The sequence below is a fragment of the Equus asinus genome, chromosome 2 (assembly GCF_041296235.1).
Source record: "Equus asinus isolate D_3611 breed Donkey chromosome 2, EquAss-T2T_v2, whole genome shotgun sequence".
NCBI lineage: Eukaryota > Metazoa > Chordata > Mammalia > Perissodactyla > Equidae > Equus > Equus asinus.
Genome location: NC_091791.1, coordinates 20587696 through 20614579, shown reverse-complemented (window position 1 = coordinate 20614579; position 26884 = coordinate 20587696). Strand labels below are relative to the sequence as shown.

At 34.3% G+C, this 26884-nt stretch overlaps 2 protein-coding genes across 15 annotated transcripts in view; one reads left to right on the top strand and one right to left on the bottom strand.

Annotated features, from left to right (window-relative positions):
- Window positions 1–21266, top strand: part of PDCD4 (programmed cell death 4) — a 26164-nt gene extending 4898 nt beyond the window's left edge. For all 3 annotated transcript variants that reach the window (XM_044750985.2, XM_014851169.3, XM_070483332.1), the window contains 10 exons: window positions 4700–5002; window positions 7114–7208; window positions 8839–8952; window positions 11222–11443; window positions 12992–13089; window positions 14017–14131; window positions 16510–16617; window positions 16854–16964; window positions 18457–18596; window positions 20550–21266. In XM_044750985.2, coding sequence (XP_044606920.1) covers window positions 4700–5002; window positions 7114–7208; window positions 8839–8952; window positions 11222–11443; window positions 12992–13089; window positions 14017–14131; window positions 16510–16617; window positions 16854–16964; window positions 18457–18596; window positions 20550–20610 — 1367 coding nt within the window. In that variant the 3' untranslated portion in view covers window positions 20611–21266. The remainder of the gene's footprint in view (window positions 1–4699; window positions 5003–7113; window positions 7209–8838; window positions 8953–11221; window positions 11444–12991; window positions 13090–14016; window positions 14132–16509; window positions 16618–16853; window positions 16965–18456; window positions 18597–20549) is intronic.
- The window catches only part of BBIP1 (BBSome interacting protein 1), an 18367-nt gene continuing 12138 nt past the window's right edge, over window positions 20656–26884 (bottom strand). For 9 of the 12 annotated variants that reach the window (XM_070483379.1, XM_070483369.1, XM_070483346.1 and 6 more), the window contains exon 3: window positions 20656–22577. In XM_070483379.1, the coding sequence (XP_070339480.1) occupies window positions 22414–22577 (164 nt within the window). In that variant the 3' untranslated portion in view covers window positions 20656–22413. Of the gene's footprint in view, window positions 22578–23296; window positions 23370–26884 lie in introns of all 12 variants that reach the window. The other 3 variants (XM_070483342.1, XM_070483337.1, XM_070483340.1) reach the window with 1 other exon arrangement.

The following is a 26884-nucleotide window of genomic DNA, read 5'->3' as shown; positions in this document are numbered from 1 at the left end:
TATAATAAACTATATGGTACAGAATGGAGAGTAGTGAACTTGCTGATTAGTGTTTTCACATGAGCTAATTAGTGATTTCTACAATAAAAACTATTATTGGTATCTTTGATATCTTTCCTAATTAATAATTTATATAAATTACCTATGGGTATTTTCCTTGATTTTCCATGATGTTTCAAAGTCACATTATTATCATAAAATTGGTTTTGTGGAATAGATATCCAAATGCTGAGTAACTTCAGACAATTTAAAATGTATTTATAGCTTTCAGAATAATCTTTGTAGAGAGTTAAATAGGATTTTGAGATATTCTCAACAGAGAGTGTTTTTCATATTGGTATATGTTAGATAATTCTTTGCTTTATAATTTTATTAATATTGAAAGGATTTCTATTTTCTGTAATTTAAGTATATTTATCATACTTCATTTTTAATACTATAGCTTCCTTTTTTCAGTGACTTTGATTCACTATTGTGTAAAAGTTATATAGTTTTCTTTGATCAGAGCAGACACTTTGAAGTTGAAACTTCTTTGCCATTTTATATTTACAAACTTTCTGATTTAAAGTGTGCTAGAAAATTATAGTTAAAAAAACTTACTGCAATAATTAATGATTATTTTGGTGCTGCTATATACAATAGCTATATAAGTACTTGCTTTTTAGGATTATAAATGGTATAATGTTCCTGTATCAGTGAGGTGGGGATGATGATAATACAATTTAAGAATGTATTTCCCATATGGATAATTGCTTCTTTTCTGCACTGTCCGGTATGATAACCACTAGCCCTATGTGGCCATTGAGCATTTGAAATGTTACTTGTCTGAACTGAGATGTACTGTAGGTGCAAAATATCCGCCAGATTTCAAGAGACTTGGTATGAAGGAAAGAAGGTGAAATACCTCAATAACTTTTTATATTCATTAACATATTGAAATGATCAAATGGGTCTATTAGATTAAATAAAATATATGAACATTAATTTCACCTGTTTCTTCTTACTTTTTAATATGGATACAAGGAAATATAAACTTACGTATTTGGTCTTCATTATATTTTTATTAGACAGCACAGCTGTAAGTTTTATACTTTTTGTTTTCTGACTATAACAAGTCCTAGTTCTAACCCTGTTTTTGATGCCTCTGCCCACTTATGCCTTAAAAAAAAAGACTTATAGGGGCCGGCCCCGTGGCCGAGTGGTTAAGTTCGCGCGCTCCGCTGCAAGCGGCCCAGTGTTTCGTTGGTTCGAATCCTGGGCGCGGACATGGCACTGCTCATCGAACCACGCTGAGGCAGCGTCCCACATGCCACAACTAGAAGGACCCACAACGAAGAATATACAACTATGTACTGGGGGGCTTTGGGGAGAAAAAGGAAAAAATAAAATCTTTAAAAAAAAAAAAAAAAAAAGACTTATAGTTCTTCAATACTTGGATGTGCCCAAGACAAACCATCTTTGCGGTAAATTTTTCCTGTAGCAAATAGTCCAAGTCAGACAGACTAGTGTACTAATTCTAGCTTCCACTTTTACCAGCTCTGTTACTTTGGGGAAGTAAGTTATTTGCTATGACCTTCAGTTTCATTATGTATAAAGCTGGGGTATAAATACTCAATATTATCTCTATAGTTTTATTGTTAGGACTAAGTGAGATATAGTGTATGTGTGTCATGCCCACAGCACATGCTATGTATGTAACAAGTGAAAATATGTTAATATTAATCCTAATTATCCCACTCAGTGGACCAGTAATTGAAAATGCAGTTGTCTGGTACTGTGGGAGTATAAGTTGGATTGGTTACTACCGAGATGTCAGAGAATTCAGAAAGAGGGAATTAGTACATGGTAGAAAATAATTTTGAAGTCACCACATTCTGTACTCAGGTTACCACATTCTGTACTCAGGTTTTTTATCTTTTTAATTTTGGTTTTCTTAAAGTCAGATTGGTAGTGGTTATGGAACTTCAAAACTTAGTTGAGTGTGAATAGCAACTATAAAAGAACAATTGATATAGACATGGGTTAAAAGTTATAAGGTCTGATATACAAAATATACCTAGGTGTTTCTGCCACTGCAGACACACAAAGATATATTTGAAAAGATATTAAAATATTTGAAGAAAAGAAACTCAGGTGTGGCAAAATATTTAAATTGAATATTTTACAAGGGACAGTATTGAGTATTTTATTATACTTCTAAGTCCTTTATCTTTTGGATGAGTTTGGTGGTTCACCTTAATTGTAGAATAATGAAAGCAGTACGTTACAACTGGATGTTTAATGTTTTCTTCCATCACCCACACTTACTTGAAACCCCATCTAATTTGTCTGATCTCTAGTCTTTCCTTCTCCTTCCTCTTGATCTTCTGCTTTTCTCTCTTTACATTTACTCTCTTGTTCATCCTGTCTCTTTAGCTGTCACCGCTCTGCTGTATTCTGGCTTTATATTTTCTACAGTTACGGTCATCTGAGATTCAAATGTGGATTTGAATCCTGGCCATAATCCATTTTACATATGTAACTTTTCTATGAAACATCTTCCATCTCTAAATGAGGATAAACAGCTTCATTATAGAGCTTTGTGAGGATTATAGACCACATATCTAAAGTGCCTAGCACAGTTTCTAGAATGTAACAATAGTGACGGTAATGACAAGTAGTAGTAGTAGTCATAGTAGTTTAGTATACTTATGACTCCTAGTAATCATAGTAGTTTAGTTATGATGATGCCCCAAACTCACCTTTCTAACACTGTCTTCCTCTCTTAGTCTAAAAACTTTTAAGACATTCTTTCACTCTTCTTTAATCTATTCTGTTTAAAAGGCCTTTATTTTTTCTTTGAGTGTCACTTTCTTATTTACCCCAAAGTTATTACCCTTGCCCCTTCCAGTTAGTTCGTGACTGAATTACTGCAACATTTTCTTAGCCAGTGTCCCACTTTCTCTTTTTTCTAATATATTCTGTATTGTTCTGCCAAACTCATCCCCCATCACCTACCTATGATGTCCAAGCTCTGACCATTTGAATGTGGGAGTGGTCAGCAATCATTCTGGTGATGTTAGCAAGGGCAAGATCATGGAAGGACCTTAAGTTACAAGGTAATGAGTTAACACTTTATTTTGACCCAGTGGGAATGCTTTGAAAGGGTTTTTCAGTGGGGGCATGTGATAGAAAATCAGTCTGTATGCAGTTTGGAGAATGGTTTGAAGACCAAAGGCAAGGAGACTGCTTTGCTTTCTGAGACTTAGGAAGTAATTTGACTCTACTTAATGTTTTTGTTTGTTTTTTGATTACCACAATGTTTGTTCCTAACTTTTATACTTCTTGTCAAGAATTATAAAGATTTTGACACATCTATGCTTTTTATAGGTAGATTTAAACAATTTTTAGTTTCAGTATATTATCTTACAACATGTTAAAGCCCATGCACGTAGACTTGACACATCCTAATTACAATTGGGAATATTTAAAACCATTTCAGGGATTCAACTCTGACTTGAGTTAGCCATAATAAACAACTCTGGCCCAGGGGTAACTAATTCAGTAACTTTCTGACTTACAAAGTTTTTGGAGCAAAGTTGACTGTTTCCATGTCATATGATCTCCAGGGACATTTGAGTTGATAGTAGGCAGGATACTCGGCTAGATGCTGAGGATACAAAGAAGTACAGAATAGGCATGGTTCCTCTTTTGAGGCTTATGACTTATTTGGAAAAATAAGACTGCTATATAAAAATAAAGTGTTTTATGTGATGTCGTAAATGAATGTTGTGTGAGCATTAGTGTTCTTGTGGTTAGAACTGTTAGGAAAGTTTTCATGGAGGAAGTAAGACTTGAGCTGTATCTTAAAGGATTTTGATAACTGAAAAGAGTAGTGAGGATGACATTCTAAACGGGACCATTGGGAACTCCAAATACATTGCTGTCTTTCAGGGGATAAGGTGCAAATCTTATATAGGCTGGAAGATTTTCAGAGGAAGGTAAGTAATAGGAGTCAAGTTTGGAGAGATGCATTAGGACTTTGAGATGATGACTTTGAAAGCAAGCTTTATTTTTGAAAGCAGTGAAGCATCAGCAGTTCACTTTAGTAATCATATGTGATCACTTATTTTGCCAAATGCCTTTCAGACTCTTTGGATTAGTAATATTTCCTAGGTAACTGTAATTAATCATGAGGTGTTTGGCAAGTTATTTAAATACTCTCAGCCTTAGTTTCCGTATCTCTATAAATGATGTAATAAAGCTCTCAAACTTGTGGGTAAATGACAGCATAATGCCCGATGAATGGTAGGCATTCTGTAAATATTAGTTTATCTCCCTTCTTTCAAGATCCTTAGTCTCTTCTATCTCCAATTGCTTCACTCTGTTAGCTCACAAAAATCTAAAGGTTTTATATTTGGTGTTTATATTAACATGGATTTTATGATCTAAACTCATGAGATAATATGGTTTCAGTAAACTTTGTTCGTTAAAATTCAATGCATTAGTTTACTTTGCATGATAATACGGAAACTAATCATACTTAGTTGTCATTTATTAGGTTGAACCATATGAAATTGACAATATGCGACTGTTCCTGACTTACAAAAATGGTAATTTCATGTGATTCAACCTAATGTAATTTAAAACTATACCTGGTATAAGAGTAGATGATTAAAATACTTACATAGAATTTTCTTTTTTCATTTTCCTCTTTAAGATCCTGATAATTTAAGTGACTCTCTCTTTTCTGGTGATGAAGAAAATACTGGGACTGAGGAAATAAAGAATGAGATAAATGGAAATTGGATTTCGGCATCCTCCATTAATGAAGCTAGAATTAATGCCAAGGCTAAAAGACGACTACGGAAAAACTCATCCCGGGACTCTGGCAGAGGCGATTCGGTCAGTGATAACGGAAGTGAAGCCCTTAGAAGTGGAGTAACTGTACCAACCAGTCCAAAGGGAAGGTTGCTAGACAGGCGATCCAGATCTGGGAAAGGAAGGGGACTACCAAAGAAAGGTTGGTATATACCATGGCCAAAGAAACAAATGGAAAAAAAATACTGTCGGTTCTTATACTACCATTTCCTTACTTTAGGAATGAGAGAAATTTAAACAATGATGATGTAAGGTTTTATGTTTGTATATTTTTGCATAGTAATAATCTGAGGACTATCCCACTTTTTCTTTAAGTTGAGCCTTTTTCTTGTTTGAATATATTTAGTTTTCTTGAGCAGAATTTTCTCTCATTTCCAGCAAAATACACACAGATGCTTTTCACAGTTATGAATTGTGCGTGTACTCTCTAACTTTACTTGAAAGAAGTGGGGTCAGAAATTTATCATACCTATTATCTAATGAATCTAATTAGGTCCATTGTTAAGAATGGTAATGATAAATATAATACATGATAAATATAAATTTGGTAATACCTGGGTCAGAATTTGAATGATTTCATAGATCGGGTTCTGAGTTTTCTTTAGCTCTATTTATTTTGGGTACGGAAGTGGAATGGTGTATTTCACTGTTCTATCTCCAGTGCCTGGAATGGTGAGTAGCAGTGTAGGTACTTAAATGTTTGTTGAATGAGGGGTTTGTCAGCTTCTGTCTATAGTAGAATTTTGATGCAACTTGGAGATTTCACCAGCTTCCAAATGGTGGGAGCTTCAATTTGTGGTCTAGGATTCTTGCAAAATATTTTTGTGATCTGTCAAAAATTGTTAGTCCTGGGGCCAGCCCTGTGGTGTAGTGGTTAAGTTCAGCACACTCTGCTTCAGTGGCCCAGGTTTGTGGGTTTGGATCCCAGGTATAGACCTACACCACTCATCAGCCATGCTGTGGTGGTTACCCGCATACAAAATAGAGGAAGCTTGGCCCAGTTGGTAGCTTAGAGCTAATCTTCTTAAGCGAGAAAAGAGGATTGGCAATGGATGTTAGCTCAGGGGTGAGTCTTCCCCAGCAAAAAAATCCTGAATAACGAAATAAAACAATGGTTACTCTTGTTGAATGTCTCTACAACCATTGGTTGTATCAAAATGAAACTTAGTTATCAGATTCTGCTTTACTCTGGTGGTAAGGATTATACTCTAGTTATAAAAACCTCCAAAAAATATCGGTGATATTGTAAAGTTCTTTAAAAATAATGCAGTATATTGAGTCTTACAAAAACATTTCAGTACAGGGGCAGGCCCTGTGGCTGACTGATTAAGTTCATGCACTTCTCTTTCGTGGCCTGGGATTTCGCCAGTTTGGATCCTGGGCATGGACATGGCATGGCTCGTCAGGCCATTCTGAGGCAGCATCCCACATAGTACAGCCAGAAGGATCTACAACTATAATGTTCAACTATGTACTGGGGGGGCTTTGGGGAGAGGAAGGGAAAAAAAAATGAAGAAGATTGGCAACAGTTGTTAGCTCAGGTGCTAGTCTTTTTTAAAAAAAATCATTTCAGTACATTTATGTAGAAAAGCAACTGTGAAAGTTGGAATTGCTAAACTTCTGGTTGCTTTATATATAGAAGCAGACAGAAATAATCAGTGCTGTTAGTGCTTAAATAGCAATTAGTTATTTGCAATGATTTGCTTGTTGCAGAGTATAGTTTAATGTATACTTTTATATCTAAAGAGTATTTGACTTTAAAACTTTTCATAGTAGTCACTGTGCTTCTTTATTAAATAATTTCTCCCTTGTTGATTTTTCTATGTCACATCTTACTGGCTCAACATATTTCTTTTTGTTTTGGTCCCAAGAAATGTCAAATAAAATTTAGAGCTCAACTGCAACATCACCTCCCTTGAGGTCCCTGATATAGCTATTTTTCTGATCTCTTTTTGGTTTTTGCTTTTATTTTAAAGCATCTGCCTTTATAGTTTTAACTTTATAAGCTGTTTGAACTTGATGTTTGGGAAATAGGTTATAAAATAATATAGTGTATAATCATTACTGAAAAAGCAGTGATCTGAATAAAAAGATGTTTATAACTCAACTGGAGAAAGAACTAGCATAGAAATTAAAATACACTCTTTTAGCTGTTAATTAACATCTGAACATCTCGAATTATTTCATATTTCAATTAAAATGAAAATTTATGAACTTTGTGCTCTTTCCTTTCTCAATTCTAAACGTTTTCAGGTGGTGCAGGAGGCAAAGGTGTCTGGGGTACACCTGGACAGGTATATGATGTGGAGGAAGTAGATGTGAAGGATCCTAACTATGATGATGACCAGGTATCATTGCTTTACTTTTTTTAAATATATATTTACAATGCATATAAATGTTTTGACCTCATGTTTGTAGTTTACTCATTCATTTTCAAATTGTATATTCTATATCTATACTAATATCTATCAAATTATATATATGATTATGTATAGTATATATGTCTAAATCACATACATAGTCAGTACTTTCAGACTGTTGGGTTAATTTTGGATTAGGAAACGAAGTTAACTGATAGTAATGTATGCATAATTTTCACTTGATTTTTGAAGTGAGTTTAAAGTAGGTCTTTACAAATTCACTTAGGATTATCAAATTGACTGCTTTTCAATAAATTCTGTTGAGTTAGTATAGTTTCTTTCTGTAGTAATGATAATTGAGAAGAATATATATTCTTTTGAACATCATAAAAGAGTTATAGATATTAAGTTCCTTTTAAATATTGCTGTTTAGGATGGTAACTATATGGTAAATTTTATTTTTGGAACATGTAGATCTTTTTTTCTAGGGACAGTGCTGTGAATGTAAATTTTTAATATATTTTATAGAGCATTTATATGTATTTGTCTTTTTAATGGAAAATATCTAACTTAGAGAAAAGTAGGATAGTATAATGAACCTGCTGTACTCATCTCCCAACTTTACTGACTTCAATAATTAATAGCTCATGGCTAATCATCTTTCATCTTGTACTTCCATTTACTCTTCCTCTTGTGTCCGTCTGCCGCAGCCCCCTGCTCCCCATGCTCTGGATTATTTTGAAGCAAATAACCAGACATTATGACATATTTTTTAAAGTACTATCTTTGCATAAGGTAGGGCATTACGATTGAAAATTTTAGAAAGGAAATTATCAGAGTATATGTTAGATTGTTTTTATTGTGTATTGTTTGTATGTACTTTTATCTATTTTAACTAATAGTTGGACGTGGAAATATTTCTAAGAGAACACTAAAAAATATATTTTAAAATCACTAGAATTTAAATACTATAGAATCTTTGCTAAAAGTTCTCATTTTAATGTATAGTCTTTCAAGTGTATGTTGTTAGACTCAAGCCAGTCACAAGTTGGATATAAACATTTCAGGGCTTTTTTGCAGAGGAGAAGGGGTATAGAAGATTAATGGACAATAATCATCTTTTTGAAATGTCAGTTGAATGGTGCTTTTCCTTAGAGATTTTTTAGTCACTACAACATTGATTTTTGTTATAGGGACTTTTATTATGATAATACTAATCATGAAGGCTTTGGTTCCTGCTTCATTTTTTTAAAAAGTAAAGTTTTAATGAAAATACTAGGTATGACAGGAAACCATCTGAAAGCTTTTTGGTTACTGAAGGATTGGTGAGAGATATAAAAAAGTAGCAAGATATGGGAGGTTGGGAACAAGTCATGTATTTGCTGTGGTTAGTGGTTCTAATCTATAGTATTGGTTTATTGTATTCAGATTTTGTAAAAGAACAGTGACATAGATTCTATTTTTATATCATACAAGTGACCAAAGCATGTAGTGTGTCTTTTTCTTGCCCTGAATGAGGATTACTAACTAGTTGGAATATAAAATTAGAAAACAATTTAAATTTATCTGAATATTTTGTTTTTTAATTTATAACTCTTTCTCCCTCTTCCCCACCCAGGAGAACTGTGTTTATGAAACTGTGGTTTTGCCTTTGGATGAAACGGCATTTGAGAAAACTTTAACACCAATCATACAGGAATATTTTGAGCATGGAGATACTAATGAAGTTGCGGTAGGTTTAAAGTTGAAAATATAGTTTATCTAATATAGAAGAGAAAAACCCTATTAGAAGCAAAACATCATGTCCAGAATGATCTTGGAGCACTGAATAATTAAGCATTTTTCTTTGGTATAAATGAATTTCTAACTAAGAAATGGAGTAAAATTTCATTAATGTAGATCAATTCTTGCCTATTTGGGATCTGATGAGGGCTATTTGTCATTTTCTGCTATGAAAAATGGCACAACACGATATTTTAATAACTTTTATAATTATAACATTTTTATAATTTATAGTTTATGAAATATAATTTTAACAATTTTGAGGCATTTATGGACCTTCTGAAACCTTTTCAGGGATCTCAGTTAAAAATGCCTTAGTTCCAGTTTTTTGACTTTCATTTCAATGCTCAGGATTAGGATAAAATTTATCTTTGTACTCTGTCCAGTAAAAATAACACAGATTTAAAGATTTGAAAAAAGAGTGTTTACAGAAACCAAGATAAATTTGAAGCATAATTTCCATGGGAACATTTACCGTGTTATGCATTGTTCAAAAAGTAAATCTAGAAGGGCAAAATAAAATTATTGGTCTAGTTAAGATTACTGAAAAGTAGTAGAATTGTAACTGTTTAGAAGACTTATAATTTAGATTCTTTTAATTCAGACTGGGCTTTCTTGGTTTGTCTGATACCATGAGGCTTAATATCTTTGGATGTGTACCATGTGGAGGAATTTGTAATAGGAGATTGCTGCCTTTTTGAAGCTCAGTCAAGTGAGGGAAATGATATATAAACAGATTATTAAAATATAATGTGAACCATTCTATTATAGAGGAAGAGTTTAATAAGTCCTGTGAAGGCAGGGACAGTTGTAATCCTCTTACCTACCTAGCAAGGGACCAGTGGTATTCTATGTGTTTATTCACTGCGTAATACTATGAGCAGAGTGTTAGTGAAGCATAAAATGGAGCGCGATAGAAGAGATGATTCTGAGGCATCTAACGATGGTTAGGAGTTTGCCAGGATAAGACAGTTGAAGAGGGTTTTCCAGGAAGGAGGAATATCATGTTTAAAGGCAATGAGTGAGTTGTTCAAGCGCAGTCCAGGAAGATGAAATGGAGTGGGAAGAGACTACTAGCAAGGCCACCAGTTAGGTGCCTGTGAAAATAGTTCTGGCACCCTTTTAGTAGTATGATGTAAATATTCTGAGGAAACTTTAAAAGGAAAGGCACTCTAAGTAACTGGAATTTACTGTCTAGAGTCATGCTGCCTATATTTCATTTCCAACTTGGCCATTCCAGCTGTGTGCCCTCAGCAAATACTTAATTTTTCTGTGCTTTGGCTCTGATGAGTAGGGTGTGATACCTCCTTCAAAGGGTTATTTCGAGTATTAAATAAGATATAAAATAAAGGGGCTGTTATAATGCCTGGTGCATTATAAGTGCTCAGTAAGTCTTAGCTGCTGCTGTTATATTTTTAATAGGAAATTTTAACTTTATCCTGGCATTTAAAACAATAATCCTACTTAAAAACAAAGGTTTAAGATCTCATTTTAAACTTTATATGAAAGTAAATTTTTGTGTGAAGAGAAAGCTTTGAAGAAAAGTAGAGTATAAACAGCTTAGACAATGTAAAATGAATCTCTCCACAAATGCTCATAAAATAGTATTCCTAGAAATAGTATTAATAGATTATAAAGCAGGTTAGTTAACTCCTAACACTAAACTTAGCAATATTAGGTGGATTAATAAACTATTTTAGGTGTAATTCACATTCTTGAGTTTAGTAATGTTCAGACAGTTAAAGCTTGACAAAGTGGATCAATATCTAATTTATATGCAGAGAAAGATGTATTTATCCTATCCTACAAAATATGACTGCTTCTCTGATTATTTCTAAAGGGAGAAAGGTAAGGATATATGGATAAAATCTTGATTTTTTTTTTTTTTTTTTAAAGATTGGCACCAGAGTTAACATGTGTTGCCAATCTTCTCTCTCTTTTTATTTTCTTCTTCTCCCCAGAGCCCCTAGTACACAATTGTATATTCTAGTTGTAGGTTCTTCTGGTTGTGCTATGTGAGACGCCACCTCAGCATGGCTTGATGAGCAGTGTTAGGTCTGCGCCCAGGATCCAAACTGGTGAAAACCTGGGCTGCCCAAGTGGAGCAGGCGAACTTAACCACTCAGCCGTGGGGCTGGCCACAAAATCTTGAGTTTTTTAAAAGTAAAATTATATTAAATTAATGGCAGTGACATACTTTTTTTTTTTTTTTGGAATAGGAAATGCTAAGAGATTTAAATCTTGGTGAAATGAAAAGTGGAGTACCAGTGTTGGCAGTGTCCTTGGCATTGGAGGGAAAGGCTAGTCACAGAGAAATGACATCTAAGCTCCTTTCTGACCTTTGTGGGACGGTAATGAGCACAAACGATGTAGAAAAGTCATTTGATAAATTGTTGAAAGATCTACCTGAATTAGCACTGGATACTCCTAGAGCACCACAGGTTTGTATGATTCTTCTTTGTGTTCTTTCTCTCTGTCCTCCAGCTACACTTCCAATTATGGAAATAATACCTGCTCCTAGGAAATTTTAGTAGATGAAAGAGGAAAAAATGGCCCGTATTTCCTACCACACACACAAAAATAGCCCTGTAACTTTTTGGTCTATTTTTCCCTAGCTGTTCTTTAATTTTTTTTCCAAACATAGTTTTTATCATAATATAATTTCATGTCCTACTTCCCCTGTCTCAGTGCTGTGTATGGTTTTTAGGTCATATTTTTTTGCTTTCTGGATATTCTCTATTGTACGTCATTAAGCTGTTATATGAGCTAGGATTTAAAAAAGTGTAATTGTTATAATTGAGGATTGAATTTGCTTGACTAATGTTTATTGTAAAAATAGTCAAATAAGTCTGTTCCCATTGTGGGGAAATAATTAGGCAATTCATGATTTTTGCTTCTGTTAAGATTCTGTCCTCAAAGCCTTATACTTTTATTAGATTTAATACATGCTGACACTAATATGACGTAATATGACTTTCTGGTTTGAAATTGAAAACAGTGAAATCATTGCTATTTACTTGACCAAAGCTTTAAATCAAGGTAGGAGCACTTTACTTAAACATTAGTTTAGGAAGAGTATAGGTAGGTTAATTCCTAAATGCCGTTTCTGTAATACTTTCCTGCGACAAACAGTAGTCTGTGTAGGGTATTGAGCTATGATTCAAACATGGACTTTTTTTCTTTTATGCCCATACCCATACTTTAAAAAAGTGATTACATAAGTTCATGTTCATTATAGAATTTTTGAAAAATAAAAGTCAAAAAGGAAGAAAGGCCAGCAAAAATAACCACTGTTAACATTTTGCTGTTAAATCTTCATTCTACTTTCTCTGGGTGTATATCAATGTATGGTTTTTATATATCCTTACATTTTTTGTTTTAATAAAAAATGGAATCATACTGTATGTGCTATTTTGTTAACTTACTTTTTCTCACACCATACAATGTGGTAAACATATTTCCCTATGGCCACATGGTGTGCCATCTTATGTATGTATCATTTTACTACACCTTTATTCTTGGACACTAAAGTTTCCAATTTTTCTAAGACATAATGCTATAAACATACTTTCAGATAAACATTTCTATGCAGCTTTGTCTCTATAAGATATATTCCTTTAATCAGTTTTCTCAGAACACCTAGTCTCATTTTCTTTTTTTCCCCAGAAGAGAGGTTTCTCTTGACTTTGTCATTGACTTAACAAGTATTTTTGATCATATACTGTGTTTCAGGCAGTGTACAGGGTGTTGGGGATTCAGTAGTGAGCAAAACAGATGTCCCCCCACCACCGTTGACACTTAGCTTGATGTGGGAGTATGTGCCAAGCATAACTAGGAGGTGCTAAATAGAGGTTTTTTTCAATATTCCAAGATGTCTTAGGTATTCATTGTGTAGTTTAACCAGTCGTCTTCATTTATGTATTTAGAAATTATGTTCTATAAAGGTTTATTTCAGATTTTTTTATATAGCTCTTTTTTTTTTATTATAGTTGGTGGGCCAGTTTATTGCTAGAGCTGTTGGAGATGGAATTTTATGTAATACCTATATTGATAGTTACAAAGGAACTGTAGATTGTGTACAGGCTAGGTAAGTAAATTAATTTTCCTGCTTAGCATTTCACAATAGGGGAAAATTCTACAGGAGTCCATTGAAATGATGCTTGAATTAATCAGACATTGTGAACATCTGTCATTTGTGTCTATCCTTCACTGTTAAAACAAAGTTGAGAGATAGTTGGCATGATATAGCAAGAAGATCACAGTACTATATTGCAGAAGTACTGAGTTTTAGCTAAACCATCAGCAAACTTTATGTCAAGCCACTCTCCTCTGGGCCTCAGTTTATTTATTTTTAAAATGAAAGGATTGGACTTAAAAAAGGTCCTTCAGGTTTTAACATTGTGTAATAATTTAATATTCTAATAATTTAATATTCTAATAAAGGAGCCCCATTTTAAATTTTATTTAATATTTATGTGCTACAGAAATCTTAGGAAATAATGTTTTTCAATCGTGTTCTTTGGTGTGATTAATTATAAGCTAAACGTGATATGTGGGGTTGTGCTATATGACTTCATACCTTCCTGGAAACTTAGCTTTGGATTTAGCCATGTCTTAGGTTTTATCCAGTATAGATGTTAATTTCCTAGGACTACTTCAGGGTCATCATGGAAGTGTCACCCTGGTGGGAAAGCATGGATCTATATGACAATTTTATGTGAAATGTTCCTTCTCGGTATAGATCAATTATTTTGTAATAATGTTAGATTTTTGGTGACTGAGAAATGGAAATAATAGAGTATGAGAATATAAACATGAGAAACAAAGTTTTTTTTGCTCCTCACTTTGTATTTTGAAAAAGTTTTTTAGAAGACTTTTAAATGTTAAGTTGCTTTAATGTTATGTGAAATCTTTTAGTGCATATGGTTTTTTTTTCCAACTTTATCCATAATTTGGTCAACTTTAAGCATGTCTGAGTGTCAAAATTAAATTTTTTTTTTTTTTTTTTTGGTAGAGCTGCCCTGGATAAGGCTACTGTGCTCCTGAGTATGTCTAAAGGTGGAAAGCGCAAAGACAGTGTGTGGGGCTCTGGAGGTGGGCAGCAATCTGTTAACCACCTTGTTAAAGAGGTAACTATTGAGTATTGTCTTTAACTTAGTTTGTATGTATTCCTCTAGGGAAATAAACTATGCCCTCTAGCTGGTATTTTTGTGGACAAAAATTAAGATCAGTCTTACAGCTGCCAATGGAAAATTGAATAATCCTTGTATATTTGGCTTTATACCCTTTTGTTATAAATTACACAATAATAATTATTAAATTTTTATGGTTTCCCTGACTTAAAAATGAGACTGTGTTAAGTTAAAATGGCTTTTATGAATAATTCTAAGAAGGCTGTGTATGAACCTCAAAGGAATGTCTCAAGTCTTTTTCTTATATTGGTATGTAAAGTTTTTCAAATACTGTTTAAGTAAGACTTTCTATTTTGTAGTTATTTAATATCCATTTTTATTTGAGCAATTTGAAACTGGGTAGTCTTAGATTATAAATTATGAATGCTAAAGTAGATCAGAGTGCTAGATTTTTGTAAGGCACTTCATTACCTGTATTCATGCTTTAAAGGAAAAAGTAATTGATTTATTGCATTAAAATGCCAGATTTGGGGCCGGCCCAGTGGCGCAGCGGTTAAGTGCACACGTTCCGCTTCAGCAGCCCAGCGTTTGCCAGTTCGGATCCCAGGTCCGGACATGGCACGGCTTGGCACACCGTGCTGTGGTAGGCGTCCCACATATAAAAAGTAGAGGAAGTAGAGGAATTCAAAAAATTCGAAAGTTGTTAGAAAAATTTGAGGTATAAAAACAGTCAAGATACTAGGGCAGTTTGGCAAGAAAATGAAATAAAAGGCATCTAGATTAAAAAGGGAAAAGTGAAACTCTCACTGTTCCCAGATGACATGATCTGTATACAGAAAATCCAAATCCAGATGAATCCACAAAAAAACAAAAACCAAAACCCAACTGTTAATAAATGAATTCAGCATGGTTACAGGATATAAGATCAATATACAAAATTCAGTTCTAATTCTATACACTAGCAATGAATGATCTGAAATGAAATTAAGAAAACAATTGCATTTACAGTAGCATAAAAAAGATTAAAATACTTAGGAATAAATTTAACAAAAGAAGTGCAAGTCTTCTACATTGAAAACTGCAAAACGTTGAAAGAAATTAAAGATAAATAGATATCCCATGTTTATGGGTTGGAAGACTTAATATTGTTAAGATGATAATATTCTCCAAAATTAATATTTTGAGAAACTGCCAAACTATTTTATTGTATGTGAATTATCTCAACAAAAAAATGGTCAAGATAAAAATTGAAATAAAACTACCAATATGTCAATTTGAGGTTGACTTTTAGGTACTCATTTACTTTTTACATAGAAGGATGAGTTGGACAAAGAGGACTTTTAGTAATGTATACGTGCATTTATAATTTATCATTCTCAAAAATGCAAGGAACCTGATGGGAAACATACATACTTCACATAGCAAAGTTAAAAAACTAAGTGGTATAATTTAAATACTAAATGTATTAATTTATAATTATAAAGTGAAAACACTTTTCAAATGCCATGCTTTAAGTATTTACTTTCCTAAAAGCATGATAATAGGAATTATTCATCAGGATGAATTCTATTGATCAAATTTTACTTTATCTTTTATGAATATATTGTAGAAGTTGTAAGTAGTAGATAATAAGATTATTTTATTCAATCTTAGTAGGTGCAAAGGTGATTTTAACAGGCAGTGTCTGGGGAAGAACATTAGTAGTTGAAGTGCCTGTGCTGAAAAACTTCCCCCCCTTTTCTCTGGAGCCATAGATGTTACAATACAAATCTGAACAGGAAAGTCAAGACTTGCCTCTTTAGCTATAACTGGAAGCTGAATTACTGAATGTTTTAGATAAAAGGTTTCAAATTGTCAGTTATAGAGAAAAGAGAAACTATATGGAAATTTTTGCCCTGTTTAGTAAAGCCTTATTACCATCTCTCATTTTTTGGCTCCCAGTGCACAATTAACGTTATCCTGATGGAAGTGAAAGAGTTTTTGCCACTTTTAAGAATTCATTTTGAGACTTTCAGTTGGTGCCCTCTAGTGGTGTTTAAGATCACTTGTTTTACGAGGAGCATTGAAGCGTTATGGTCACTACTTAGGCCATGTACATCTTAAGTCTCCTTGTAGATCTCAGTGATTATTAAGATAAACTGAAGCACTGCATGTTCTTCATAATTATGAACCATTTAAAAATTGGAAATTTACTTTCCAATTCTGAAAAAATTCTGTTACGATCATGTCAAGTCTATATGTTCTTAGATAGCTGTTTGTGACCTGCTGTTTCATCATGTAATATATTGAGATTGGGCTAAATAAATCCTTTAGGCAAATCACAGTTTTTTAAAAAATCTGGAATTCTAATACATCTCAATTTTTAAATCTCATAGATTGATATGCTGCTGAAAGAATATTTACTCTCTGGAGACATATCTGAGGCTGAACATTGCCTTAAGGAACTGGAAGTACCTCATTTTCACCATGAGCTTGTATATGAAGTAAGATTACTGTAACATTCCAAAGAGAATTGTTAGGCATTTCTTTTTGCACTACAGTGAGTTAATGCTTCTTTAATAGCATACTTTTTTCTTTTTAAAAATTTTAATGTTAAGGGAGAAAGTTGTTTTTAAATTTTCATAATGATTTTAGTTACATACTACAGAGAGATCTATTTTAGGAGCAGTTTCTTATATGAATTAATGACTGAAAATTTATTCATTTCTTCAATTTTTAGGCCATTGTAATGGTTTTAGAGTCAACTGGAGAAAGTACATTTAAGATGATTTTGGATTTATTAAAATCCCTTTGGAAATCTTCTACCATTACTCTAGACCAAATGAAAAGAGTGAGTATAATGTTATTTTGGACAATTCTAGGCTTTGACCTTAAATATGTAATGATTGAATAAAACTTACGAATTTTCAATGAAGTTTTCTTTTAGGTATATTCACTATTATTATGCTTATAGTTTTTTTCTTGTTGGTGGTGAAGAAGATTGGCCCTGAGCTAACATCTGCTGCCAGTTGTCTTATTTTTGCTTGAGGGAGATTGTCCCTGAGCTCACATCTGTGCCAGTCTTCCTCTGTTTTGTATGTGGGACCTTGCCACAGCATGGCTTGATGAGTGGTGTATAGGTCTGTGCCTGGGAGCGAACCTGTGAACCCTGGGCTGCACAACTTAATGCACAAACTTAACCACTACACCATGGGGCCGGCCCTTCCCCCCTGCTTTTTTAAAATAGTAGTGTTTATGTTTGAACCTCTTGCAGCCATTTCTTGGAAGCTAACATGTCAGTGTTTTTTTTTTACTTGTATTTGTAAAAATGTGACTGTGGGTTCTTCCTTAAGAGTTCTAATGTATGATGATTTCTATTTTATATGTACAGAGAAACATGAATTTTAACAAATTATATTTAAAGTACTTTATTCCTATTAAAACTGTAGGTGTTGTTATTAAAATGTTGGGGAGGTTCTTACTTGCCTTAAATTTAGTCAGTGTTTATAGAAAAGTAGATGAGAAGAAATGTGTCCAATGTCTGATGTCTGCCTGAAGTTCTTTGGGGAGACCATTTTTTTTTTTTGGCTTGGCACCTGAGCCAACAACTGTTGCCGATCTTCCCTTTTTTCTTTTTTCTTTTTATTCTTCTCCCCAAAGTCCCCCAGCCCACAGTTGTAGATTCTAGTTGTGGGTGTCTCTAGTTGTGCGATGTGGGACACCGCCCCAGCATGACCTGGCGAGTGGTGCCATGTCCTTGTCCAGGATCCGAACTGGTGAAACCCTGGGCTGTGGAAGTGGAGCATGTGAACCCAACTACTCAGCCACGGGGCCGGCCCCTTAAGCGAACGGTTTTTTGGTTTTTTTTTTAAAAGATTGGCACCTGAGCTAACAACTATTGCCAATCTTTTTTTTTTCTTTTTTCTTTTCTGCTTTTTCTCCCCAAATCCCCCCAGTACACAGTTGTATATATTTAGTTGTGGGTCCTTCTAGTTGTGGTGTGTGGGACGCCACCTCAATGTGTCCTGATGAGCAGTGCCATGTCCGTGCCCAGGATCCTAACCAGCGAAACCTTGGGCCATTGAAGTGGAGCGCTCGAACTTAACCACTTGGCCACAGTGCTGTCCCGAGAGAACAGTTTTAAAGAAAACATTCTGTAATAAATGTACCTACTATCATCTGTGCTTTTCCAGGTTCAGATCTGACTTCAGCCTAATTATATGAACATTTGGCCTTAAATATAACTTCATGACAGTGATAGGTGTATGGCATTATGTATTTTATATGGGCTAACAATTCTGTATATAATTTCATTGATTCTGTATATAACTTCATTGTTTTAGGGTTATGAGAGAATTTACAATGAAATTCCGGATATTAATCTGGATGTCCCACATTCATACTCTGTGCTTGAACGATTTGTAGAAGAATGTTTTCAGGCTGGAATAATTTCCAAACAACTCAGAGATCTTTGTCCTTCAAGGTACTTTACTTTTTCAACATAAAATACTGGCTGAGATGCTGAAGTTAGTTTTCTATCATTCTAATCTGTGGGAAAAAAAATAATGGTATCTTCCCTGAAGTCACTCAAGAGCAAAAATCATCTATTTTAAGTTTATGGAGAAACAAGGCGAAGTTTATTTTGCCCTCTTGTAACTCTATACAGGACTACCTCATGAAGCCCCAGTTCACTAGAAGGAAACTAATTTTGTGGAGCAGTTCTGTGTACTAGGCTCTGTTCTGAGTAGTGTAAATAACTGTTTCAGAGCCGATATTATCACCAATAAGATGAGAAAATTGAGGCTAGGGAGGTGTAAAGTCCTTTTTCTAAGGTCACACACGGTAGAGGCCAAGGATGTCTGACTTCCAGGATCTAGGCTTATTCCTGTCCTCTACGAAGCTCCCTTTTGCTCCTTTATAGACTGGACAGTTGGGGCTAATTGGCTCTTATCACACTAGAAAGTGTGTGTGTGATTCTTTGGAGGTGTTATATTTGTGCTACCAGGGTTGCTTTAGGAGTTGATGAATTTTTTGTTAAAGCTTATAAGGAAGCTTATAATGTAATAGGTATAAAAGTTTATAGCTAAACTTTTATAGTTAATAGCTAAACTTCTTGTGTGGGTCTGTTGTATGTACATTTTAAGTTTTTGTAATTTTTATCTGAAAAATTTTATAAGCTTTGTATATTTTTATTTAAGTGCATTATGAGAATTAAATCTCAGAAAAATACTTCCTGGTAGTATCCTTTGCTCTAGGAAGTTTAGAAGCCATTAAGAGAGAAGGAAAAAATAATGGTGGAAGATACAGTTTAATGGCCTTGATAAAAATGTTTGAAAATGTAGATCTCTACTTGGCACCATTTGTGTACTGATGTGCCAAGTGGTATACATTAGTAGAAACTCAACTTTGGCCAAGGCTTCTTGCTGTTTACTGCTTTGTTCCCCTCCTTGGTCACCTAATATAGTCTAAAGCCTTTACGTTTAGGAAAAGTAGCTGGTTTCCACTTAGTATGAAAGGGGGTCAACACCTTGGCATTGGCTTTTTAAAAGTTTTCCAATCTGTGTTCAAAAGTCTAACGGTTATCTCTGTTGTGGCTTTACTCGCAAGGATGATTTGAGGAGATATCTAACTTTCTCTGTATACCATAGAACTATGACTTTTTGTCCTTTATCCTTTTGCTTATTTGAGTGAAGTGTGCATTTGTTTGTGGTCTTGAAGGCCTGTGTATGTTGGTCTGGGGTCACAAAATAAGACCTAATTCTGCCCAACTCTGTTTTCCACTTACTGTTTTAGGCTGCTGTGGTCAACTATTCCTCCTGGGCTGTTGCTACTACATGTAGCTAGTGTGGTTACATTGTAGAGCAAGGCCTCTTGAGTTTGAAATAGCAGGAATCCCAGAATGGGGCACAGACTGGAATTAATTGGATTCTGATTTGTTTCTCCACATTCGGGTTATGGCTTTTTTATATCTGAGAAAACATTTTTAAAAAATTTTAAACATGAATATTTTGATAGGTTCTATAGCTCTAGTTTGCATAATTCCACATCACGTTGTTGTTTCTTATTTGGTTCACTGTTTAGCTTTCAAATAATACTAACAATGCAGTAGAAATAAATACTTTTTCTAAATAGCAGAATGTTTGCTGTATTTATATTTTAACTTTTTTTGTGCCTCCATTTGTATGATGAATTTATTTCAATAATAAAGCTTTTATTTAAATAAAAACTGCTCAGATTAGCAGTTCATTTGATATATCTCAGGATATATAGCAGGGAAAGTCTTTTTCAAAAGAATTAGAAGCATGCTGACTTTTTTTAAACAATAAAACCCCTCCGAAATTAATGAGTAACCAAAAAATACCAAGTTTTAAGGTTTTTTAATTGACCGTAGTCAGAATTTGTATCTATTTTCATGTTTGTGTTCTTTTCGTTACAGGGGCAGAAAACGTTTTGTAAGTGAAGGAGATGGAGGTCGTCTTAAACCAGAGAGCTACTGAATAAAAGAACTCTTGCAGTTTTAGATGTTATAAAAAACATATATCTGAATTGTAAGAGTTGTTAGCACAGGTTTTTTTTTTTTTTTTTTTTTTTAAGCACTTGTTTTGGGTACAAGGCATTTCTGAAATTTTATAAACTTACGTTTAAGGGGAATTTTTAAAGGAAGTGTTTTTTCTTTTTTTTGAGGGTATAAAGGAGGGACAGAAAAGTAACCACTTCTTGAGTGGAATATTCTCATAAGCTACCTTTTGTAAGTGCCGTGTTTATGACCTAATCATTCCAAGTTTTGCATTGATGTCTGACTGCCACTCCTTTCTTTCAAGGACAGTGTTTTTGTAGTAAAATCACTGGTTTATACAAAGCTTTATTTAGGGGGTAAAGTTAAGCTGCTAAAACCCCATGTTGGCTGCTGCTGTTGAAATACTGTGCTTTGGGAGTAAAAAAAAAAAGTTATTTGTCTTAAAGAATTTTAAGAAAACGAGTTAGTCACAAGACTTATTCATCTTTCCAGGGAGCATACTGATTGGTCTTAAAGACTAGACAGTTAAGTAAATGGTGGCCGGAACATCTATTTTTCTACAAAACTGGAAAAATGAACCCAGTTCTAGAAGAATGTATGACAAAATAAAACATGTGAAGCAGTGTTGATTCTTTATTGAGAGTACATTTATTTTAGGTCTTTGAAAAAACTTATTTCACACAGCAAATTTTAAATCATAAGGGAGCATATTTGAACCTAGTGAATTTAAACTTTGTTCCTCGCAAACTTTTAAATCAAAAGTACAGTAGTAAATAAACCTTTTAATATTATACTTGGGAAATGCATGCATTCTTCCTTGTTTTTTTATTTTATCTAGTGCTTAATGAAATTTCTAAAATATATATAATGCCTTTCATCATTCTTAAGTTCTATTACTGAATGTTTGTGTTATAAAAAATTATTCTCCAAAGACTCAGTTTTACATTTACCCAATGTCTGATAAAATAGTAGCTACCAATAAATAATTATCTAAAGAATGATCATATTGCTAACCTCTTTTGCAGAGCCTAATTACTCAGCAAGGCCTCAATGTCTATGCTAATTTAAATTGTCTATTGTTGACTGCAGCAAACCAACCAAAAACTATATTCAGAAGTTACCAAGGTATTCTTAGGAATATACCTATTACAGGTTTAGGTGCAGTATTTTAGAACTAAACCTCCAGATTTAATGTTCATATTGACCTCTTGGGATCTATCAAATCCATTATTACTTTCCATTTTTAGAGTTTTAACTGTGTTTTGCTACCTAGATGAGAAAGTAGCCAGGTAATTCTTAAGTCCTTAAAATCAGTATAATTAAAAGCTCAGGGGACTACTGGACAGGTGAGGGTTTCTTAAGAATTTAAGAAATACAGTTTTGTCATTACAGGTAGGATCAGGTGGTCAGGCAAGATAGCCTTAAACATGACATGACATATGATTCATAAAAAAAGTTCTAAAGTTAGGTAATTTAAAAGCCCAGCATTAACACTTTATGCAAGATTAGAACATATCTTCAAATTGTTTTTTAATAAACATGTAAAGATTCTCTGAATATAAAAAGTTGCATTTAGTCACTTGTGCCTAAGAATGTTACCTATAAAACCGATAGTAGTAGGAACGGTGAAAAATAATTTAATTTGCAATTCTAAAATCTTGGGTTAAAAAACAACACCCATAAAATTTGGGTTCAAAAGTTTTTTAATAGCTTATGTTCACTACAAAACAAAGTGGTTAAATTCATAACAAGTTTCATTAGTGAGTTATATAACATACATCATTCAGTGAGTTGTCTGCCGTTCCTTTTCTGCCATTTCTTGTTGGCGAATCGTATCCTGTGCTGCTTGCTGCATTTTCTCCAGTTTTTCCAGAGTCAGAGACTTTAAGGGTAAAAGTTTGGGTTTACACAGCACCATCGTGGTTATATCTTCCACAGACAACTGCCCTAAGTTTAAGAAGAAATAAGAATTTGAGTGAGATAACCCAGATGCTTGGTGGTTTGGATTTGCAGCTAGAATGAAGGTCTAAAAACTTAATCCACTGTCTGTGAAGATCTCTTGTTCTCATAGTTAGCCCACAACATTTCTTCAATATAAAAAATATAAAAGCAACATTTAATACTAGGGAGTTCATGAGGAAGACCAGTTTTGAATTTTCTACCTAAGATTCTAAGCTCTCATGAGAGAGAGAACTTTTTGTGACAAAGGTTTAATTTGAAAAAAGATTTGGGAGAAATACATATGGCATAAAAATACTTATGTAGTAAAGTATGGTATTAATATGAATATTCTAATGTTTAACTTAAACTTTCAGCTTTTTTTTTTAACTATTGCTTGATTTCAGACCTTATTTAATATTATGGTGAATTACAGTGCTATTTTTTCATTGAAAATTTCATATTGTAACCTGCAGTCTTGAGTATAACAAGATTTCTAGGTTTAAGAAACAGTGCTTCATTTGCCATCCTTTTACTGGAAAAAAAAAAAAAAGATGGATTACTCTTACAACCTACTCATGAAAGCAGCATAGTAAAAACAGTAATTGTGGCATATAGAACACAAAATAGTTTCAGATGTTTAGCTGTTGAGCATGCTATGTGACACTGCCTATTACTTTTTAGATCCCTGTAATGTTCTATGACCTAAGTATTTGTGATTTAGATACCTTGTTTTGGGAGAACTTCCCGGAACATTGACTTCACTTCTGCCATATCTGAATTGTTGGATACGGTTTTTTCCTTCAATGAAAAGTCAGTTATTAATATTATTCAAGAATGAATTCCCAAAGCATATTGCTTGAGACATTTCCATTGTTTAACTTAAGTAGTAAAATCACAGTTCCTATAGAAAATGAACGACCCCTATCCTTGCATAATTTTCCCACTAATTTCCTGCTGGTCTTTTCATAGAAACATGGTTGATATAAGCATCTAGATCTTGTCAACGTTCGTTAATCAAGGTGGTGTTAATTGGAAGGCTGTGTGTTCTAAACTTTTTCCCCTCCCAGTGAAAAATTGGTAGGGCTTCAGAGAAAGACATTTATGTGCAGCCATCTTGGTTCACTGACAGCATCTCCTGGGAATGTGGGCAATGTAAAAAATATGACCATTTGGAAGGTGGGGTAAGGCAGCTAATTACGGAGAGGAGGAGGTAGTAGGTAAACATTTCCACTTTTTCAGTAGCTAACAGCTGGTTTCCACTTTAATCCCTTTTCTATAAAGACAAAAAGCATCCTAAGAATCAGTTACTGACTACACAGCTGCAATTTGTAAGGAAACAACAAAGTTCACTCTTGAAGAACAGAAGTGAGGTATGCTTTCAGTTTACTATTTTCCTCTAACACAGAGACACTATATGCTAAAGTGCCAGCAAATAACATCATATGACTATTTTGTTATGACTATCTCAGCATATATGCCATCTCTGGCTGATGACATTTGTTCCCAGTGTGTGTTAGTGCCAGATTACTATTGCTATGCTATATATGCAAGGTGTTCTGGACTGTAATTTGTAGCATGATCCTTTTCTAAACACAGATACTTCTCCAGACAGTCCCATCCATATTGTGATATTTCGCCATACTGATGCAACCTTACCATGTGGCTTTCACATCACCACCACCACAGAAGAAAGGTTTATTATTTATAAAGTGGTGATGCTGGCTTGGTGCCTGTCCTTACTGCCCACTGCAAATTAGTTAGTGCAGCTGCTTCTAGTCTTAGTTATTCCTACTCTACTACTACTTTGACATTACTAATAAAAGCTTCCTACTCTCCATCCACCAAGCTTTTTCCCCTCTGTAGGTAAAATTCCTATACTAGGTCAAATTCCTATTCTGGAACTTCTAAAGTTCCTGAGGAAACTCTGTCTCCTAGAACTTTGTCATCAAAATTTACCCCTACACTGCTCTGAGAGTGAGGATAAAGTAGGAAATGGACCAGGAATAAAACAACTAACTCATCACTAACTGGAATCTGAGACAAATGCAATATGCAATTTCCTTAGAATGCACAACTTCTGTCACATTCTCTCCTTCTTTTTACTTAGGCCTGCTAGTGGTACCTAGTAATCATTTCCTTTTTTTTCCCCCAGGTTATGTTGAAGGCTAACAACATTGCAGATCCCTAATTAGCCTGAATATAGCCATAAGAACACAGCCTCTCCGTTAAAGATATCACAATGAAAATATTCAGTAGGCCCTTACTTGGTGCAAATCTGACATGATATGCTACTGAAAGGGAGGATAGACATTACAGATGTTGATAATGGAAATAATAGCAGCTAAGAGTTTTTATATCATCAAATTTTTTATCACCAAAATGCTAAAATGGTGGGTGAACAAATCTTAAACCTTAGCTGTCTTATAGAGTAGCAACTTCAGCTACTTAGAATTCAGTCACTGTCGTTTGCTTTCTCTTGTCTATTTCTCTTTCACATCCAAAATCTGCCTTGAGGAAAACAATGAAACTTGGTGCTCTACCAAACCTTAGTTCTCTGACTAAGCTGCCATTGTTACTGGAAAGGGTGTGGGGCCAAAGGCCTGGTAGGGAGTGGGTTGGGCCTGGTGTGGGGAAGATTGGTGTGCTGTCACTTGCCTGGGTGGGGTGTCAGCTTTACTAGGGTTGGTTCTTATTCCTAGGCCCCCCTAGGCGTTGGCAGGAGAGAAACAGGAAGGGAAGGGCTAAAATAAGCAAGCTGGTGGTTGGATGGCCTGCAATGGCAAGGCTACATTGTCTTGATAATCAACTGCCCAGGGAGTCCAGAGTAGGAAGGAGCATTTATTTCCTTATCCATGTGGCCTGCTGATAGCCAAACACGATGGGTGTTTTGTTTGGTGTCATGTGCCATAAGGAGCAGTGGCTGCTCCTAAGGGTACTTTCTTACTGGTAAGGTAAGAGGTGTGTAACACCAGGGACATAAGGAGAAACTTACCAGCTCTGGCTGAAATTTGTGTGTATCATACAAGTGCCACATCATTCAATTCAATAAATACATGAATGTCTACCATGTACCAGGCACTGTTCATTAGTCAAAAAACAAAAACAAAACCTTTGCCCTTTTGGAGCTTACAGTCTAGAGTAAGGGGAGAGAAACAAATAATAGAATGCTAGAAAGTTGTAAGTGCTAACAGAAAATAAAATAGCTTAAGGGGATTTAGGAGTGCTGGGAAGGTGGGTATTGCAATTTAAATAGGAAGATAATTATGGCCTCATTAAGAAGGTAAAAATCATTGTGGTCTCATTGTGGTGTGTGTGTTATGTCTTTTGAAATTGCAGAAAAGTCAAAAGCCTGACAGCATTCACAGTTAGGGAAGGTGTAGGAAATGGGCACTCTCTGTTGGTGGGTAGGTTTGTTGGCACAGTTTTTTAAGAGGAATATTTTGTAGTACCTATTTATATTTTGTAGAATCTACTAAAGCTAAATATGCACATTTTCTTTGACCCAAATATTCCACGTCTAGTAATGAGCCCTAAAGAAACAAAGCACAAGTGTATAAAGATGTAAGGATAAGAATGTTCATTTTAAAGCATTGCAATGAATAGCAAAATGTTTAGCAATAGGTGAATCTAAATGTTCAGCAATATGTCAAGGGTTGAATAAATTATGAAACAGCCATACAATAGAATACTATGCCAGATTTTAAAATAATATAAGGCATAGTTTAAGAGAAAACATATTAAAATTGCAGAAGTAAAATAAAATTCTTACACTAATAGAACCCAAACTTTTAATACTTAGAGAATGCAATGTCAATCATTTTTCGAAGCTCTTGGTCTGGGTAACTGGAAAATAATCTGCTGTTTCCTTTTCCACCATAGTTTCTTTAGTTTGTAATTTCTCCCAGAAATAATGATTTTGATGGATAGTGCATTTGAAAGTTATGACAAAGTAAGCAAACCTGTTGTAGCCATTTGAGCTGGATGACTAAAATTAATGCAGAAGAACTTGGAGGGAAACCAAATCTTTGCCATGAAATATTTTACTAAGCTGTAGGAGTGAGAGTGGAAAGACACTCAATTCTAAGAAGGACTACTTTGAATCATTCATATACATGCTTATAATATAAGTTAATCATACAGCTTGGACAAGTTAAAAATCACTGGGGTGATTTCGTTTGATAACTAAAATACTTATGGGTGTGGGACTAGACAAGAGCACAAGCATCCTTCTGAATATATATCAGTGGCCCTCAAATTTTATGCCTGCATAACCCCTAAAGAGATTTTGAAAAACTAGGTACCCCTTTGCACAT